The following is a 19,303-nucleotide window of genomic DNA, read 5'->3' on the forward strand; positions in this document are numbered from 1 at the left end:
TTTGAACAATGGCAAAAACAGGGTAAAAGTCAATATCTCCTCACAGCCTGCAGGACCGAATCAAACAGAACAGCCGAGGTGAATTGACAAAACAAAAGCGCCAAGCAAAGAAGAACCAGGGAGCAGCAAGGTCAAGAGTTTAGACGAGAAGCAAATTCTGTGAACAAAGGAATGAATCAGAAGCCAGTCAAGTTGAAGGTGAGCAAATTAGATGGAGAGCTAAATTAAGAATGTAAAGATTGGGAGCACGGAGAAAGGGGGAAACCATGCATGAAGGTGTAGCGCCTCGCAGGCCCACTCTGATGGTTTTCAGACTTGTGTAGTTTGATCACAGCTGCTCCTTGTTTCTCTTTAATCTCTGCCAGTCTGCCAGCTGCACCATTCATCGAAACTCTTACTCATCTCAAGGTGATCTTTGTCTATGCTGTTAGAAAATAGACTGTCCGTTTCAAGCCCTCAGTCTTTTGAGTGCAAACATAGATGTCCAATAAACAATTCAAGGGAACATCGTCCTTCACCGTTTTTCAAATTAGATTATATATATTTGTTTCCAAGGTTTGTTCAGTAACAAAGTTGTTTTTGCCTAACAACTGCTTTTCTTATGGGTTTCAATGGCTAGCCAGCCCAACTGCTGAATTTCCTATAAAAAATGTTGCTCATATGTTAATTTTGCAGCCCCCAATAAAGTTTTGATTGTGTGATATGCATGGCTAAGCTTTCAGATCAGATCAAAATTCAAGTTAACAAATCTTCTCAAAGGTTATTCCACTAGCTTTGCACAGCAATTCAATCAGAGATGATCAGGTGTTTGCCTTTTCACTATAGAAATATGATTATCACAAAATCCTGGTCTACAAGCTCGCCCATCATTTGATTAATATTGGAGAACTACAGAGGTAATGATGTAACTGTCAAATCTTCTGTTCGTGGTAAACATTGACGCTCAAAACAGTCAGTGGGTTCGCTAATGTGGGAGCTAATAAGTCTGCAAAGTAAGACATTGCTGCCTTTCTGTTTGTACTCTAGAAGGAAGTACAAACGGGAGCAGTTGTCTGAGATACGGAACATTGCTCTTGATCTCATGTTTTTATCCTGTGACTCCTGTCTTCTGCAGCTCATTTATACACTTGGAGAAGATTAAACTATGAAATATATCAGATAAAGGTGGATACATGCGAGGTAGTATTGGCTGTTTGGGTAGAAATCTACATGGTAATGTGAAATCTCATTAGATTATCATGAGATCTGATGTGGGCATCATATGGTGAAATGCGCGTAAACAGACTAACTGCTACATATTCCCAAATGTTGAATAATCAATATTCAATAAACTTTGGATCAGTTTTAATTGGCAGACATACACAGGCATTGACTGGCATTGACTGTGTATGAGAACTGTACTGGTTAACTGGTTAACTCTTCCCCCATTGTGCTCCAAATAGGAAGTACCTGCTGGCTCCAAAAAGCCAAAATTCCATAGACTTCTATAGACAAATAAACAGCTATTGCTCAGTCATTTTGTCATAACCATTCTTTCTCTGCTACATTTTTTTAACCTGTTGTTGCTGATCCTAATTTACTGCATGATATTTTTTTCTGTAGTGTAAGTTATTCAAATTATAAACTGACCAATCAGATGCCTCAAAAGTATATGGTCTCACGTGGAACGTTTGAAACACTTTCAAGTGGTAGGGATGTGGCTTTCCAAAACACCTGATTGGCAAAAGTGACTGGCATAGAAAACGTTGACTCAGACTGACTTGGACCAATCACTGCTTACTATTACTGGTTCCTACGTGGAGATGTCCATATTGCAAAAAAATGGCAACTGAATTGATTTAATTAGCTTTGAGCCTGAAGTAAGCCATTTTCAATGGGCGACATCAGACAATCTCAGTCCAGTCAGTGGTGTCAGGCCTCTACAACAACAAAAAAAAATGCCGTGTGACTCTGATCACAGTTTTAGTCTTTGATTTGCACCCCTGGGTCTTTATTAAATATGGAACTTTCAGTACGTTGTGGATTCTAATGTGTGTGAGAGAAAAAAGGATTTTGAAAATTTTGCAATGTTAACAAACTCAATGATAAATTCTTGAACCATTTCATCTTATATTTGTAAAAAAATAAAATAAAATCTTTTGTTCATACCAGTTTAGAAATCTGGTTCAAAAACATTTAGAAAAAAAGCTAGAAGTTTAGGATGTCTTGGTTTAATTCAACTTTAATAAAAGCCTAATAACTTTCCACAGAGGTGAGACACATTTGACAGTACAAAGCTTCAAAAGGAAGGTTGGCCTAGATGTCAGAAACGCTACATTATTGCAGGTTTAAAGAATTTCCTTTTACATAAGAGTGTATTTGCTTATTATATGTTTAGAGAAACATGTTTCGAAATAATTATGAATGCTAATCCTCTTTGCCCACTTTCTTCATCATCAGTGTTCGTGCTGTGCTGTGTTGCTGGGAGTTGTGTAATGAAATACTGACACGGGGAATTTAAGAGTTGTTGACAACATGTGATTAAGAATTATGGAAGGAAAAAGCTTTGGAGTATTTTTCTCCCGTTGATCAAATCCATGCAGGTAATGGGTTGTGAACGCTGAGTTGTTGAACTGTGTCCCCTAATAGTCACTTCTGATATGATTATAAGGTCATATTTATGAGAGCGTGCGGCGGCCTTCAAGACGTGTCATCTGCTGGCATTTTTACTTATCCCTCAGGCCTCGTTTGTCCTATTCCTGGTAAACTAATTACATAAAAATATTACCACTTCATATCAATGGTGATTGGTTCTCTGGTTGCACAATATTTGATTGCTCAAGTCCTTTTCATATGAAGAGGGAAAGGGTTTTGAATCAAAGTATACCATTAAGATCCTCTACCATTCAAAGCAAAGCGATCCTGCACTATTTGACTTTTAGGCCGATGCTTTCTTTTTGAGCCTAAAGAGCTGTCTGGTGTCTGTTGAGAAAAAAGGGTCAGGTGTAGAATTGAATCACACTCAGACTCGGACCTGTTGGGATTGTATTTGAACGTGTTTGTTCAAAAACTAATTTCCCTTCTTTTTTAAAGCTCTGTTAACTCTCATGCATAAGTTTCTATCTTGTACAAGTTAAAAGTTACTACTGACGTGAGCAAGTGTAGGGAATAATCAATAACTAAGTTAGAGCTTTCCTTTTCCGTGATATTTCTTGTGGATCAATTAAAAAAATTATGCTTCAATCTAGTTTGACTTTTATTTTCAGATATGATTTCTAATTGTGGACATTTTTTAAACCAGTAATAGAATACGAAAAGAAAATGGAGAAATATGTCATTTCTGTTTTTAGATACCAGTAGTCTTTATCCCATCCCCAAAAATAAATCTTGACCACAGACTCTTTGCTTAAATAAATGCTTAACCTATTTTCCCGACCATAAGGCGCACTGGGTTTTAGGGCGCAGCCTCAGTTCTGGGTAATTTTTCGGTATTTGACACATGCAAAAGGCTCCCCGGGTTTTAAGGCGCAGGCACGTTAACACAAACCGGTAAAAAATGCATGCTAGAGTGTGTTTTTGAAAAGGCAGCGGGAGCAAAACTGAGTTGGTTGTGATTTACCGTATTTTCCGGACTATAAGTCGCACCCCTTGCCAAACTATGAAAAAAAGGGCGACTTATAGTCCGGAAAATACGGTATTTTTCATTTTTCAGTCTTAAAACAGCATCTAAAAACCCAAAGTCCTTATCTTCTATATCTGAACGAATAGCTAGGCTAAATTTATATCAAACAGGCCAGGTTCATTTTTATCATTGTCAGACTGCGTCTCGTTGCAGTGCAGCTCCTCATGTATGATGATGTCGGCTTTTCGGCACTTCGAAAGCAGTGCATGCAGACACGTTAGCCCAAGCTTCTACAATCCATTCACAAAATGTGGCGTAACTAGCCTGGTGCTGCCTCCTACAACAATAAAAGCTTTGCCTGCTATGCGTATCGCTACCCTGCTGCTCCCGTTCTTCTTGACGGTGTGACTCACCAGGATGTCAAAAGTCCATGTGGGTGATTCGGCTGTGTTTGTCAGCAATCTTTTTATTGCAGTAAGAACGGATGATGTACAGCTTTTCATTGTAATCCGCTGGAAGTCGCTGCGGCACCATTCCTCGCCCGAATGGAAAGATGGCGGTGTTTCATAAAGCGAAAGTTGAAAGCTTCCTCTGTAAGCGTTACGGCCCTCAGTCGAATGGTGACTATAGAGATTCTCCTCTATGCTGATCATTAATAATTTAATCCATCGCTCGAATCGGCTTTTTTCCGCGAAACTCAGCTGCGTCTACTTGACTTGTCTGAGTTCGTTTTCCAGCTTCCTCCACTTGAAACCATGGATTCATTCATTTTGAATTCTCTCGTAGCTGCTCCGATGTTCTTCCTCTGTTGTTCACGTCCACACTTCCCTCTCCCGTTCTCATGCCTTATTCTTCTAGGTCCAACAACAACACATGTGCCCCCCCTACATTTTGGAGAAAGTTTAAAACTTTTATGTGCGCCTTATGGTCTTGAAAAATACAGTGCTCCAAAATCCTCAAAAACTTTTTTCATTAAATAAAAAGGCAGGGTTAAATTTTTGATCATGTTTTGATTATGATTACCTGTGATAGGTGAAAGGTAGGATGCAAGGTAGGATTACAGATGTTTTGAGGTGGTGAAACCCCAGAAATTAACATTTTCAAACTTTTTATTCTTTAAACCCCCAAAAATCAAGTAGTAGGTATAGTAGAATGAAAACAAATCTCTAATCATAATCAAAACTTTATGTAAATGTAGAAAATTGAACACATTCTGTAGATAAAATAATGCACGGCGGAGATTTATTGTTAATGATTTACAGCCAATCAGGACACAGGACACACCATGCTGTAAAAAATAAAAAAATAAATGCTTAATTGCGCTGAAAAAAATCTACGAAAGGTGAACCATGATATAACGAGGGACAACTGTAATGCAATAGAAAGCAGTTGATCATTTGTAGGTACACTTAAGGGCTCTGCTACTCCACTGTGCTCAACTAAATCCTCATCATGAAGTTTGTGTGCAGCTGTGAAGAGGAAACCATTCCAAGGTCGGCCGATTAGTTACAGCTGTGTCAAACTGGTCCCACCAGAAGAACGTGGAACATCCCAGGTGTGACTTTTCACATGGGAAACAAGACTTCTGATCTCCATCCCTCCAAGTGGAACCTGTGGCTGAACTTGAAATAGAACAGTTGTATGGTATAGCTGAACAAGAGTCCTTTTAGCCACCAATGGGATTTTCATATTCCCCATTTAGCATTTTTAACCATCTAACATATTAAAAAAATACTTAATACTTGAGCTTAAGCTGACTTGAGTTCAGTTAGCTGTGGACCAATGTCACAACAACTTTTAATGTGCTTCATCACATCGATGTTATACATTTTTTTTGTTTTATTAAGCTTTCCATAAAGCCTTTTGCTGTATTTTTTTAAATATGGTAATAAATGTATACCCTAGATTTGTGTTTTATATAAATGGTTAATTTACATGAACGCTTTACATTTCTAAAAGGAAACTGATCCATAAATATGTCAACTTTAAGGTCTGTTGGCAGAGCTGTCTGTTTTTTTTTTTTTTTTAGTTTAAATGAGTCTGTTTAGTACACCAAGAATTTTATACTTCAGGTAATACTTCACAGAGCACACTGCAGATAGTTTGGCCTGGAAATGTCATCTGTTTGTAAGTATAATTTGCATTAATGATCACCGCACTTCTCCCCTGATTACAGCCTGATTTCTTCACTAGTCCAAGTGGTTTGAAGAATTAGTCTGGATGGCTGCTGATTCAGTAACCGTTGAGCATACTGCAGGAAATGCATCATATCTTGATCACGACTTTCGATTTTAGCTGCTGGGAGGGGTGGCCTGAAGATGCGCACAGACAAACATGCAGATGCTGCTGCTACAGGGTTATCTCAGAGTGCAATTATCTGTGTGTGTTTTTTCAAAGCTGGTTTTGTGTGTATTGGATTTTAGTCAGCACTTTTTTTTTATTGGTCAAATTGGGCCAGGGCTTCGCTTCAGGCAGAGAAGTTACAGGGAGGGCTAGTACTGTTTTTCCTGCCCGTCACACATCATTGCACAAAGACAAACATGCAGATATGCAAGGTGACTACACAACACCCAGTCTTGACTATTTTTTTCAGGATACTTATGATCCTTACATCAGATCTCCCTCTTATCTACTGCCAAGAGACAGTACTATCTTCTGCACGCCTGTATCCTGTTAGGATTGATGGTCTATCATTGAAGCACCATCTATAACCCAGGTAATTTTTAGTATCTAAAACTCAGGGGGAACATATTGTTTTTTTCCAGTTTAACATACTTGGATGACAAAAATACAGATTGGGAAATGAGAGACACAGTAACCTCACTTTTTGCATCCCACATCAGTATATATTCAGTTGGGAGAGCAGTCCCTTTGCAAAGAGCTTAATAGGATAAAAAACAACCTGGAAGGTGAAAAATTATGTGGAGAAAGATTAGAAATGTTTACATTTTCTACTTTTGTTTCTGTTTATATCTCGAGTTTTATTCATATGTCACTTTGGGTTTTAGCTTGGGTGTTGAGAAGCGTGTTTTTAAAATTTAATTTTTAACAGTATTAAGCCTCTAAAGCACTTTGCATTAATTAAAAAAGTGGTTGTGTATATGTGTGTGTATATATATATATATATATATATATATATATATATATATATATATATATATATATACACACACACACACAAACACACGCACACGTTTGACTGCTGTCATTGCCAGCAAAGGGTATAGAAGTGGGAGAATTTGCACCAATTGGTGGATAAATAAATACTTTTTGCCCCACTGCGTGAGTGTGTATATATTAGGGCTGCACGATATGAGGAAAACTCACGATGTTGGTGATTAATATTGGGATAACGATATAATTTGCGGTATAAAAAACAAATAGTAAAACAACCAAAAACATCCTTCCCATTTCATTGCAACAGTTTAAAAATTATACTCCAAATGACCCTTGTCGACATAGGAAGCAAACATCAAACATAAAAGGGCTTGGGAAAACTTTGAAAGTGTCCCCAAGTGCAGTCACAAAAACCATCAAGTGCTACAAAGAAACTGGCTTACATGCGGACCGCCCCAGGAAAGGAAGACCAACAGTCACCTCTGCTGTGGAGGATAAGTTCATCCGGGTCACCAGCCTCAGAAATGGCAGGTTAGCAGCAGCTCAGATTAGAGAGCAGGTCAGTGGCACACAGAGTTCTAGCAGGAGACACATCTCTACAACAACTGTTAAAAGGAGACTGTGTGAATCAGGCCTTCATGGTAGAATATCTGCTAGGAAACCACTGCTAAAGAAAGGCAACAAGCTGAAGAGACTTGTTTGGGTTAAAGACCACAAGGAATGGACATTAGACCAGTGGAAATCTGTGCTTTGGTCTTATGAGTCCAAATTGGAGATTTTTTGGTACCAACCACGGTGTCTTTGTGCGACGCAGAAAAGGTGAACGGATGGACCCTACATGCCTGGTTCCCATTGTGAAGTATGGAGGAGGAGGTGTGATGGTGTGGGGGTGCTTTGCTGGTGACATTTTTGGAATTGAAGGCATACTGAACCAGCATGGCTACCACAGGCTGTTTCTGGGCAATTCTGACTTTTAACTCCCTCCAAAGATTTTCTAGAGTTGAGATCTGGAGACTGACTAGGCGACTCCAGAATCCTTGAAATGCTTCTTATGAAACCATTCCTTCGTTGCATGTGCAGTGTGTTTTAGGATCATTGTCATTCTGAAAGACCCAGCCACGCTTTAACTTCAATACCCTTCCTGATGAAAGGAGGTTTCATTATTTCCTTTATGGATCAGTTGTCCTGGTTTCTTTGCTGAAAAACTGCTGTAGGTATGATGTTGTTCATTATTTATTCTCTAAATCCCACTTGCTTTGTTGTTTAGGAGGCCCTGAAGCATTAAGCGTCAGACTCACCCAACATGTGACATGTTTTCAGAAATGTGGGTTCTTGAACGTGCATTTAGCCCATGATGTTAACAATGGGCAAGCAGGGAAGGGCTTCTCTTTTTTACTGTTTACTACCACATGTCTGCCATCTGCAGTTGGAAGAGCCTTGGTGCATGGTGTCGAAGCAGTGCAAATCTTGTGAATCTTGCTCCTGGCTTTTTCCCTTTACAACGACATTCTATTCTGTGAAAGTCTTGTTTTCAAAGAATTTCAGCCGGGCACAATTCCTTCGTGATCACTTTTCAAACGGTTGGCACTTCCGTTAATTAAAAGGGACACCATCCATATGTCTCTACCAGATCCGGGTTCCGTGTTTGGGCAAAGTTCGACCTGGTTTAACTTTCAACAAGCATTCTTTAGTTTTGTACGTAGAGCCCAAAACATGGCCTTAAAGATGTGTGTAGCAACACGTGAACACTAGAATTTTGAACACAAAAGCCTGAAAAACGTGCGTTTAAGTGTGTGTAACCCTTGTGCTATCCTAGGCACTTTAACATTGGGAGTGGGGTCATCTAGACCCACTAGACAGTGCTCTGAACCTTTTTTCTTCAATGATTTGTGATCTTCACTGGTGTCCATGAAATCTTTCCACCTTTATCCACCTTTGTCATGGTAGGGAGAACACGTCAATGTAAGGTTGGGGTCATCTAAGATAGCACAAGGGTTAAACAGATGTTTCACTGAAAGTGGTGGCTTGATTGCATGTTGCCTAAGGCAGTGTTAACATAGTTTTAAGTTTTAGGTATCACATCTGGTGAGGTTTATCCTACCCACCTTTAATGTGTTCTTTTTATGTTTGTAAAAAAAATCAACTATAGTAATTTGGTTGTTTAACTACTGAAATTCTAATAAAAAAAATGTTTGCCATTTTTGGTAGCAGGATGGTGTCGACTGATAATAGACGTTTAAAACAGCTGCAAGTCGAAGCAAAAACATCTCAAAGCTCCTTTTATTGCACTGGTGATAAAACATTAAAATCATTGCCCATTAGTCAGACACCTTTTGAAGCTGAACTTTCTTGTCACCTTGGCTTGTCTGCCAGGAGTAGTGATGAATTGTGAAATGGTTTGTTGACTTTTACCTTTATTCTTTGTCTATTTTCCTGAAGCCATTGATCTCCCCACATCCCTTTATTTGCTTCCCTTTCATGCTCTACACTTGTTGTCCCATAATTGCTATGTTTTTGGCTGTTTTTTGTAATTACCTGAAGAATCGCTAGTTCAGCCTTTTGATGCAGCCCACTGACTGACAAGTAAACAACTTCTTTCCGGCCTCAGAGTAGCATGTAGTAAAGTATTTTTACCTTAAAGTTTGAGCATTTTGATCAGGATTGAAAAGTAGAAATCCAAATTTACAAAAAAGAACTAGCATTTTTCCATTCACCCTGATTCAGTAAAGCAGCTATTCACTACTTTCTATTTGCTGCATTAAAAGACAAGTTCACACATTTTCCACAAATCCTTTCTGGTGAATCAGTTTTATACATGTAACTTTTATTTATATCAAGTCCAAAGAACAATATCAAGATTGACTTTGTCAAAATTGATTTAAAACAGAAATGAAACAAATAGAATGGTTAATTCATCGTTGAACATGTAGTTGGCTCTGTTTTGTAGGCATCGGTTTGGTCTGTCTGCATGGATTTATGTGCTTCTATAAGGTTTTCTGCCAAGGTACAAGAACTTCCTGTTCCCCAGAAAACTTTTGAAAAACAAACACGTTGTGCAACATGAAACATGTTTTATATATTTATATATCTATATATAGATATATACTCTCTCTATATATGTTTTTACTTTCAACTGTTTTTGTTTTACTTCGATATTTTAAGAGTCACTACATGGTCCAAGTCTTCCAGTGGTCAGTACGTTTGGGCAGTACGTCCATAGTGGTTCTGTATTTTTTTCCTGTCCCTGTAAACATTCAAGTTCAAATTTAACATGAACCCATGAGGAAAAACAGAGTCTTAAGTCACACAGAATGACAAAAACATTTGGAAAGTTTAACTCAAGAGTTTGTGCTCTCCGACCATGCTACATTACAGAGAAATTTTGCAGTGAAAAAGCCTTTTGAACATTTCACTCAAACTTCGATTTGGATTGGCTTAACCTGATCCGGAACTAAAAAAAAAATTATTTTATTTTAAAGCATGTCCAGAAAGCACTAAACATTTTTAGACATTGATGGAGTCTGTTTGACTGGATTGCAGATAACAAACATTCATTTACATGTGCGCACACAGGTACACTCACAAGCACGCACGTATGTATCCAGTCTCTTTTCCATCAAGCCCAGGCACGCTTTTGCACCCTTTTTTTATAATATAGTCCATTATCTGACATGCAGTATGATGTTGTCTATCAGAAATGCACCCCTTCCATCATGTCTGCTGCACTTTGTAATCCATATCGACTCGATTGTAATCCCAGTATTTTCCCTTTAATATTGTGTGTGCTCCTCTCGCTTTTTTCCAGCTTGTATTGACTGATCATGTCCAGTGAACAGTGCTTTGTATTTATCCTCCCCTCATCCGCGCAACCAAAATCCTTGTCCAGACACAGAGGACGCTTAAAAGTCACATTCGTTGCATTTTGGGGAGGGGGAGATGCCTCTAAATTGCTGTAAATGTTGGAGTCAAAACATTTTTCAGCATTATTTCTGTGTCAAATGCCTTTGTTTTTAATCTGGAGTGGTGGGGTTGCTCTCCGATCCAGTATAAATCCTTGTGATGGTGTTGATGGCCAGGGAAAACGAAGGTGTTAGCTCAAGTATTGTTCTATTAGTGAAGAGACTTTAGTGCAATCCAATCTGAGCTCGCCTCATCCCTGACTCTGCCTTATCCAGTTTGTTTTGCTGCTATATTGATGGTCTCCACCCTTTGAATTTACTTGTCAAGCTCTGGTTTTCATCTAGTTTATGACTGGATTTTTTTTTTGTCTAAGATTTGATTTGTTTTATTTGAATACTAATGTCTACTGAAACACTTCAGTTTATTTAAAACAAATATTAAAATAATCTATAACACCTTTCTTGTCCAATTGTGTTTTTACTTTCTCATCAAAGCTTTATTTTTTTAAATGTTCCCTGTAAAGTCTGTTTTCTGCTCTACAATAACCTTCATCTGTGATCTATTCTCTTTTCCTTTATTCCCTTTTTTCCCCACAAATTTTCCTCACGTAACCCTATGGGCTCCCCTGACATTACACAATACTTTCGTCCAGATCTTCTGCCTTCTTTCTACCATCTTCTTTTTCCCTGCTCCTTTCTTTTGCTTTCAGTGTAAGAATTCCAGTGTTGGAGTTGGAGTTGGATGTGTTGTAAGCGTGGAGGTATCCTCGTTTGAAATCATGAGCTCCAAAGCCTGCACCACCCTCCCCATCATCGCTGGTTGTTGAAGAAGTGGTGCTTGTTGTCGAGGCGCACTGTACCAGCATTCCATGAAGCGACTGACTCCGTCTCGTCCAGATCACACTCAGCTTTTTGGCGTAACTCACAGCTCCATAACGCCTGGCAGCAGTCACTGCAGCATCTGTTGCTAGGGCAACAGAGGATCCCATATCCAGTGAATGTCGCCGTTTGCCAACTGTCCCACAGGCAGGGCTTAGAGGGGACAGGGGGCTTTGATAAGCCTGTGATGAGTTCCATTTGTCCCTGCCTCTGGGTGTAAGTGTCCAGTCCAGCAGTTCAGAGTCCCTTAAGGGAGCAGCCAGGGAGAAGCTGGCTCGGTTTGTCAGTTCCCGCTCCAGTCTTGGACTTGGGCGGCTTCTGGAACGTGACTGGCGGGGCAGAGTGGATGGAGGAGACGGGGAGTAGTAGAGGGGAGTTCTTTCTCTTTCTAAGTTGTGCGGCAATGCCTTCTCCAGTTTCCGCTGCCTCACCACCAATGCCATCTCACTTTCTGCCCCTGTTGTTGTGGAAACCACACCCCCTGCTGAGAGAAACTGCTCCAGGTTTACTTTGGGCTTTTGCCTGGGCTTTGGGGGCAGTTTTGGAGGCAGAGCAGAAGCAGCATCTTGTGCATCTTTTGCTTTCTCTTTGTCCTTCTCATTGCCCTTCTCCGCTCCTCTCTTTGAGGGCAGACCATTGGGCAGAACAACCATCATCACATCTCCAGAACCATTTGACTGGTAGCAACCACTCACATTTTCCCCTTTGTCTCCACCTCCTACTCCACCACCTTGACAGCACGCCCCACCTCCAACTTCAGCATTGCCATTGTGACAGACCAAGTGGTTGCCTTGATTGCAAACACGGTGGCGAACCATGAGCGCCACAGTAAAAACAAGCAGTGTGACCACTACCACACCACCTACAAGAATAGTGAGTGTCCCTCCCAGAAAATGGGCCTGAAGGGAGCGGCATGCCGGATAAACATCCTTGGTGGAGAATGTGGTACACCCCAGAACTTTAGTTGCTGCCAGAGATGTGATGGTGTCATCAAAAATGGCCAGCACGCACAGGTTGTAGTCTGCACCAGAAACCAAGTTCTTGAGCAGGAATCGGTCAGTGGTGGAAGGTAAGATTCTGATGAGAGAGGCAAAGAAGAAAAGTTTGGGTTAGCTGAGTGTGCAAGACGGCTGTGCAAAGAAACATCAATTTACCAAGCATGCTGTAATGTCACACATGACCTGAATAGTTGAGCCCCCTCTGTTGTAAAATTAATGGGAAAATCATAAGGTGAATGGGTGTGAAAGAATGGCAAAAAAAAAACAGCATGGGGTGGATGCTGCAGCGACAAAGTAAAATTAGGCTATTGATGGAGAGTGTAGCCGGAGGACATGAAAAGGCAACATTCTATTCATTTGGCTTTAGTTTGTGTGTATACATGTACATAATCTCATTTACACCCAGTAGAATGACGTGCCATTTTCTTCACTTTCCTCTCTAAAATAGCCATTTTAAATCAAACCTTGTGTGGCAAAGAAAAACCTTGTGTGGCTAGAGCCATGGTGTTTTAGAAGAATGGGGCCAATTGGAGACTTTCCCGTATTTTTAATTGCACATGACTTTGTGGGTCTGTAATGAGCACTTGTGTGGGATAATAGAGGGAGAAGTGTTTTAAATGTGTCCTCATTTTAGGCGTTTGAGCAGATGTTAAAGCTAATAAGTACGGGAAGAGGTGAGCTAAATGAGAAAGGGCAATATGATAGGTGAGGAGGAGGATGGAGAGCTCTTAGTTTGCATCATTTTTATTTGTGTTTGGTAATGTTTGTTTGCATTTACTAGCTTTTTGCAAAAACTAAAAACCTAGTAAATTAATATAACCCCAATTTGCATGGATAACCTTGAAATGAGGGAGATTTTTTTTAAGTCCAGGGAGCTGCGACGTGCCAGTTTAGAGTGCGTGGGAGCCTGTAGCCCTTCAGGTCCTTCTTGAGTCCTTGTCGTTGATGGCTATGCCTTTGCCCTTTACCATTTCAACCCTCTCACCTTATTTGAATATATATTTTTATCAGTTTTTGCATTCTCCTCCTGTCTTTTTTTTTATCTAAATCCTCCTTTTTCTTTCCCTTTTCATGCTAGTTCAAAGGATGAATTTATGACATTTCAAACCACATCTTGGTTCTTTTAATACTTTAGGTTTATCCTAGACTTTTGTTTTTTTCTTTGCCAAATACATCCATGATCGAGATGCCAAGATTAGCGGTGGTCCTGCATTTTTCTTTATTTAAAGAAAGCTTAATTAGCGTTACCAAAATAGATCTAAAGCTGTTTGACAATTCTCAGGCATGCTGATTTTGATAAGGTTTAGGTCGTGGGAATTGATGTTTAATAATGCAAGTATGCTGGGAACCAAGTGGGTCCTTCTTCAGGCCAGCTGCAGGGCAGACATAGATTTTCAGTGGTGGTATTTCTGTTAAAGAATATTGATCAGAGCTTCTCACCACATTCTCAAAGTTCAAAAGGTAACACACACATTTCTAAGACGATGCTTGAAAATTGACCTTGAAATATGTTTTTTGCTTTCTCCCTAAAGAAATGTATTGGAGACTAAAGCAGGAAAGTAGGGCTTTAATTTTATATGATTTCAGCTGGAGGAAAAATTAGTTTTTTTTAAGAGACTGAAAGCAAAGACAAAGTCTCTCCTGGTTTAAACATAATCTATGCAGCCGCAGGAGGCGTTCTCATTAAAGCCGTTCTCATTCAGTGGTCCAATGCGGTTGGTATTGATTTCTATTTCTAACACAGTCGCAGATTTGTTTGAGTCTACATATGTATTGAAGCAAATTAGGCAAATGGTCATCGTTACACTTGACAATGCAGTGAGGTAAAAACATGTTTTCACTGCGATATCTGAAGCACATTCAAATATTCAAAGCCACTTTTTTCAGAGAATTTAAAGGAAAATTGCCCTAAACGAATTAAAGTGTAACATTACCACCTCCTAAACAGACAGCACTGTTTGAAATTAGATGGTTTTATAAAAGTTTACAATATTTTGCTGAAAAGAAAGTTTAATTTTTCCTAGATTAAATAGTATTTTCCAATGAATCCCTTGATATAAAGATCCTTTCTTCTTAGGATCCCACTGCGATCATCTATTGCTTAAAAGCTTTCCAAGTGGACTTTTAATTAGGATTATACCGTTTTTAGCCAAAATTTTTTAAAAAAACTTTCATTTTCAAGGACATATTTTCTGCAGAGCAGCAGGAGTAATTGAAAATTCCCCTCAAAGTTGTGGAGGGTACTGTTAATGTGAAGCAACCCCGCCTTCATTTCTCCTCCCTATGCTGAGAGCCTTCTGTTGACCCTCTTCCCCTACGACAGCTTTCAGCACTCACACATCCACATCTAACATTACCGGTGCAACAAAAACGGCAAACAATATAGTAGCTATCCAGCCGTACAGTTTGGAGCCATATGGCAGCTCAGAAGAGGAAAATATATACATGGATCTTGTCATCTACAAGAGGATGCCCTGTAAAGTTCAAACAGCATTTTTTCATCTGCTCCTGATTCACAACTATTTGAATAAAGAAACACTCAGAAATGCAATTTTGAGCTTAATTTTGTCAATATCATGTCACAAGAACATGTTAAAAACACAATTTTCATCATAGTGGGTCTTTAAAATGTTAAAGCAGCTCATACTCACAAAAAATACTGAAAAGCACATAAGCCAAGATGTAACCACAGCAGGACAAACAAGTCATTTTCACAAAACAAGCTAAAATGTTGGGGCATTCAGTCACAGCAGGGCCAGTTAGCTTTGGCTTTAAAAAAAAGCAGTATGTGTTCAGGTTTTCTGGACAAAAATAAAGCCAAGGCCAGAACCGAGAATACAGTAAAAACTCTGCACAAACCAAACCTTTGGTCATGTTATAAGATTTGAAAAGCTTCCAAAATACCACAGTGGTGTCTGTTTATCCTGAGCTTTTGTGACTTTGTGCCTGTCATGCAGACGTACGGGTACTTGAACATCACTGTGGGAAGCTGGATAATGCTGGTAGAGTTTTGTTAGAGGGCCATCTTGAAAATGCTTTTTTAAAATGTCTAAGTGCATCAAAATGCATTAAAAAGAACCCCTTGAAATTAAAGAAAGTAGCTGCTTATGGACCAATGTAAACCAAGTTTATTAGTAAACTTAGGGATTTAATTTCTTTGTTTTCAACATGTTGAATGTAATAGTACAGCAATACTTTACTATTAATGCACATTGCTGTCTTTATAGTTTGCTTTTATCTGTAAGGATAGATTTATATCAGAAAAGTTTGGATTTTTTTTATACTCCTTGGTTTGTTTGGAACTGAAATTCGTAAACTGAAGCATGTGACATCCAGACTTTGGCTGAATCCAAATTTTTCCCCCACACCTCTGGCTTCTCACTACTCCTCCAAATGTAGAGGCATTAAAGTTCTAAAACTGATGTTAAGTATTTTCCGAGTGCTGACATAGCTGACTGGCGACTATAGATTCCGTCATCGAGTGGGAGGGACGTCCGGATTAGAACACACCATTTTTCTATAACTCTCCATTTGGAGGGTTAGAGAGAAGCCGTAGGGGAAGAATTCAGATTCTACCTTTCTTACCTGCTTTAATTTTAGACCTCCCTCTCTTCTGGGTTCACATCATTTGCAGTGCTCCCTGGACTTTACCTAACCTCCAAGCCTCTACTTTAGTCACTGTTGCATCTCTGTATCATGATTTAGCCTCCAAGGTCACTCCAGCTCCTCTCGTCTTCCATCTGTTCTATCCTTTCATTTCTGGGTGCCCCCACTCCTCACCTCCCCCATTTTCCTGCTTGTCTTCATTTATTTCCTAGGTCCCTGTCTTCTCCTCCACCCCGTTACCCCTCCATTCCTTATGAGATTATGAATCAAGTCCATTTTTCCCTGCACTTGCAAAGACAGAAATAGCTGAGTGAATGAAGTAAAATGTGACCTACATGGGAGGCTAAAAACGTGCACAAGCGCGTCTGATGTGCTGATTCACCACCACTGAGTCCATTATGCATTTGAACAGTTTAACAGTGTTTTGTGCCAACACTATTCATCTAAAGCAGCAAAGCTTCACATCTTGGACATGAAATAAAACTGAAATCATACTGGAGTCGCTCTCAATAACCACAATTGGTTATTGTTGGCTGCTTCCAAATGGAGAGAATTTGTCTCCGTGCTTCTAATAATTGTTCAATTCCTGCAAAAGCTCAGAATTGTGGGGGGGAAAAGTGAAAGGGGACAATACAGTTCTTTATTTAAACTTCCACTCAATCAATCTTTTGATCTATTATAAATCATTTCCAGTGTTCCTTTAATTTTGATTATGCTGTTTTTAGCCAAAATCAAAAAACCTGTTATCTAGGATATAGTTTCTGCAGAGTGGCAGGATTGCTATAGAACTTCACCTCTGAGTTGTGGGCTAAACTAATGGTGTGAAGTAAGCCTGCCATCATTTCCCATTATCCATTTGTTTACATGGTCTCCCGCTAGCTTACAGCGGATGCAACAAAAATGGCGATCAATATTGAAGTTATCCAGCCGCACAGTTTTGAGCCAGATGCCTGCTCAGATGAGGAAATTAAAGACAAACATGGATCTAGTCTCCTAAAAGTGGATGCATCAGATTGGAGAATAGCAGCTAGCTTTTGCCCTAATGATTGTAGCACCTACTGCACAGCTACAAGCCCTTCCACTTGCATTTTTCATTCGCTCCTCATTCACAAAGATTTGAATAAAGACACACTCAGACATGCAATGTTAAGCTAAATTTTGTCTATACATGTCATCCATCATGAAAAAAATCCTACAAAAATGTTAAAAATAGCATTAATTTTTATTGGATTGAATCTTCTTTAACCAGTTGATACAGAAATGAGTAATTATTATAATCCAAGATGGAAGAGCAGAAAAAGGCGGTGCTACAGGAATGGAAAAATTAAGACAAAGATGTCTCCTCTTTCTTCCTCTACCCCCTTTTTTCTACCACCAAATCCAGTGGTCTGACACCAGACATAATGGGACATAAGACAGGGAAGCAAGATGGGCAAGGATGATTGAGAGACCAATTAACCCCCTTTTCTTGCTGACATCTACACTGCTGTTATTTCCTTTTCTGCCATGTCACCTCCATTGTCCGTTCAGCTTTTCCTGTCTTTTGCTCTCCTCTTCCATTTAGGAAACCTACCGCTTCATTTTGCCTTCCAGGTTTTGTTTTATCAACCTAACCTGGCATCTACAGTTTTTCTTGTTGTTTACCCCTCCTCCTGTCTGTCTTTATCTTTCTCTTTCATGATGTGAAATTACTTTTCTGTGCCCATCATTTCTCCTCATTTTAATTTAACTGCTCAATAAAAAGGATTCCTGAATCTCCTCCCGTCTCTGAAGCTTCAGCATAATATAAGGGGACCAGGATATTGAGTGCTGACCCATTCTCTTTCCTCTCCTCTTATGGCTCTGATGCGAGTTGACACGTTTATTGACACAGTAGTTTAACACTTAATTACATCTTCCCAAGGGGTGCATTTCATCCCTGACTTCTTCCTCTTCTTTTTGCACCATATTTTTGCCTCTTTTAGGTTTTTATTCTTTCCTTGTCTTCCTCCATCTATGTCTGCACTCCTGTGCTCTGCCTCATTTGTTATTTGCTTGTCACTACCTCAGCAAATGCACTTATCTTGTTTATCTTTGGCTCTCTTTATACTTGTCGGGTCTTAAAAACGGTTGCTGCTCTCCCATCCTTGATTTGGATCATTTTGAATAAAGAACTGAAAATACCAGAAGATGCTGGATTGCACTCAAGAAACATGGGGGACAAAGGTTGTGCATTTTTAGAATGGTAATACCTGAGTTCAGTAGTTAGTAAGATATTACTCAGCATAATTAGAAAAGGTAAATGACTTTTACCAGAATATCCAGTTGTGTTTCTTTTACATTCCTCCATCCTTGAGGCTCATTACTCCTGATCCCCGTCTGGGTCTCAGCGTGTTCTTTTCCTAGAACTGTCTCTGTTCCACTTCTGTGCCTCTTTTTATAGAATCCATTTACATGTTCCTCATGGTGACTGAAAATCTGGATTCTTCTCTCGCATAACCTGGTTTATTTTTTTCTTGTGATCATTCCTGTTAACAAAAGTGTTTGTTCTTGTCTCTTCTGACAAAATTTAGTGTTATATTGTCAAAAGGTTTCGTCTCTGAACCTATTTTTGTGGAAAAATACTGTAATCTACAAGTGTAAATTATACACTGTACTAACTAGACCACGTGTTAAGGTGGTAGTCCATTACTTTGCTACAGGGTTTAGTGATATGTCAATGTTATCGATAAATTTGAATTTGTTGTTCAAGAAGATTTATTTTGGGGGAAAATCTGTTTTTTTCCCCCCCAGCACTCGACTTTCTTTGGCTTCTAAATTGTCAGCTAGCAAAGAGGAGCATGTTCCTAAAACAGGAACAGTGTCTTTTGTTCTATGGAACTAGTTTGGTTTTGGGACCTCAGACTGCAAACACACTGCAAAATGTGATTGAAGGCTGTTGCTACCAAAAATAGGAGCACAACAAAACACCCAAAGACAGAGACTCTGTCGAGTGCGAGAAGTGTTTCTCCGCACAAGCTAGAGGTAGCTCACAAAACACCTGCCACATTATTTTATATTTTTAAAGCTTTTATGTAGTTGCACTTTGTGTTCAGGCCAACCTCCAAAAGAGAGGTTAAGTTTTTGTTGAATCTCTCTCTGTCATTTGTAATTTTTGTTAAGGGAGAGAAAAAAATATGAAATGTAAAAAAAATGACTATTATTTGGCCAAATTGCCCAACCCT

The 19,303-nt window shown here is 39.3% G+C and overlaps 2 protein-coding genes across 4 annotated transcripts in view; one reads left to right on the plus strand and one right to left on the minus strand.

The window, feature by feature from the left end:
• Nucleotides 1–19,303, plus strand: part of pcxb (pyruvate carboxylase b) — a 355,470-nt gene that overhangs the window by 214,206 nt on the left and 121,961 nt on the right. The gene's annotated exons all lie outside the window — the stretch shown is intronic.
• The window catches only part of LOC105356388 (leucine-rich repeat and fibronectin type-III domain-containing protein 4), a 43,954-nt gene continuing 34,176 nt past the window's right edge, over nucleotides 9,526–19,303 (minus strand). For both annotated transcript variants that reach the window (XM_011487394.4, XM_020711620.3), the window contains exon 8: nucleotides 9,526–12,573. In XM_011487394.4, the coding sequence (XP_011485696.1) occupies nucleotides 11,250–12,573 (1,324 nt within the window). In that variant the 3' untranslated portion in view covers nucleotides 9,526–11,249. The remainder of the gene's footprint in view (nucleotides 12,574–19,303) is intronic.

Source organism: Oryzias latipes, chromosome 18 (genome assembly GCF_053564925.1).
Source record: "Oryzias latipes strain Hd-rR chromosome 18, Olatipes_Hd-rR_3.1".
In the NCBI taxonomy this organism is placed as follows: Eukaryota; Metazoa; Chordata; class Actinopteri; order Beloniformes; family Adrianichthyidae; genus Oryzias; species Oryzias latipes.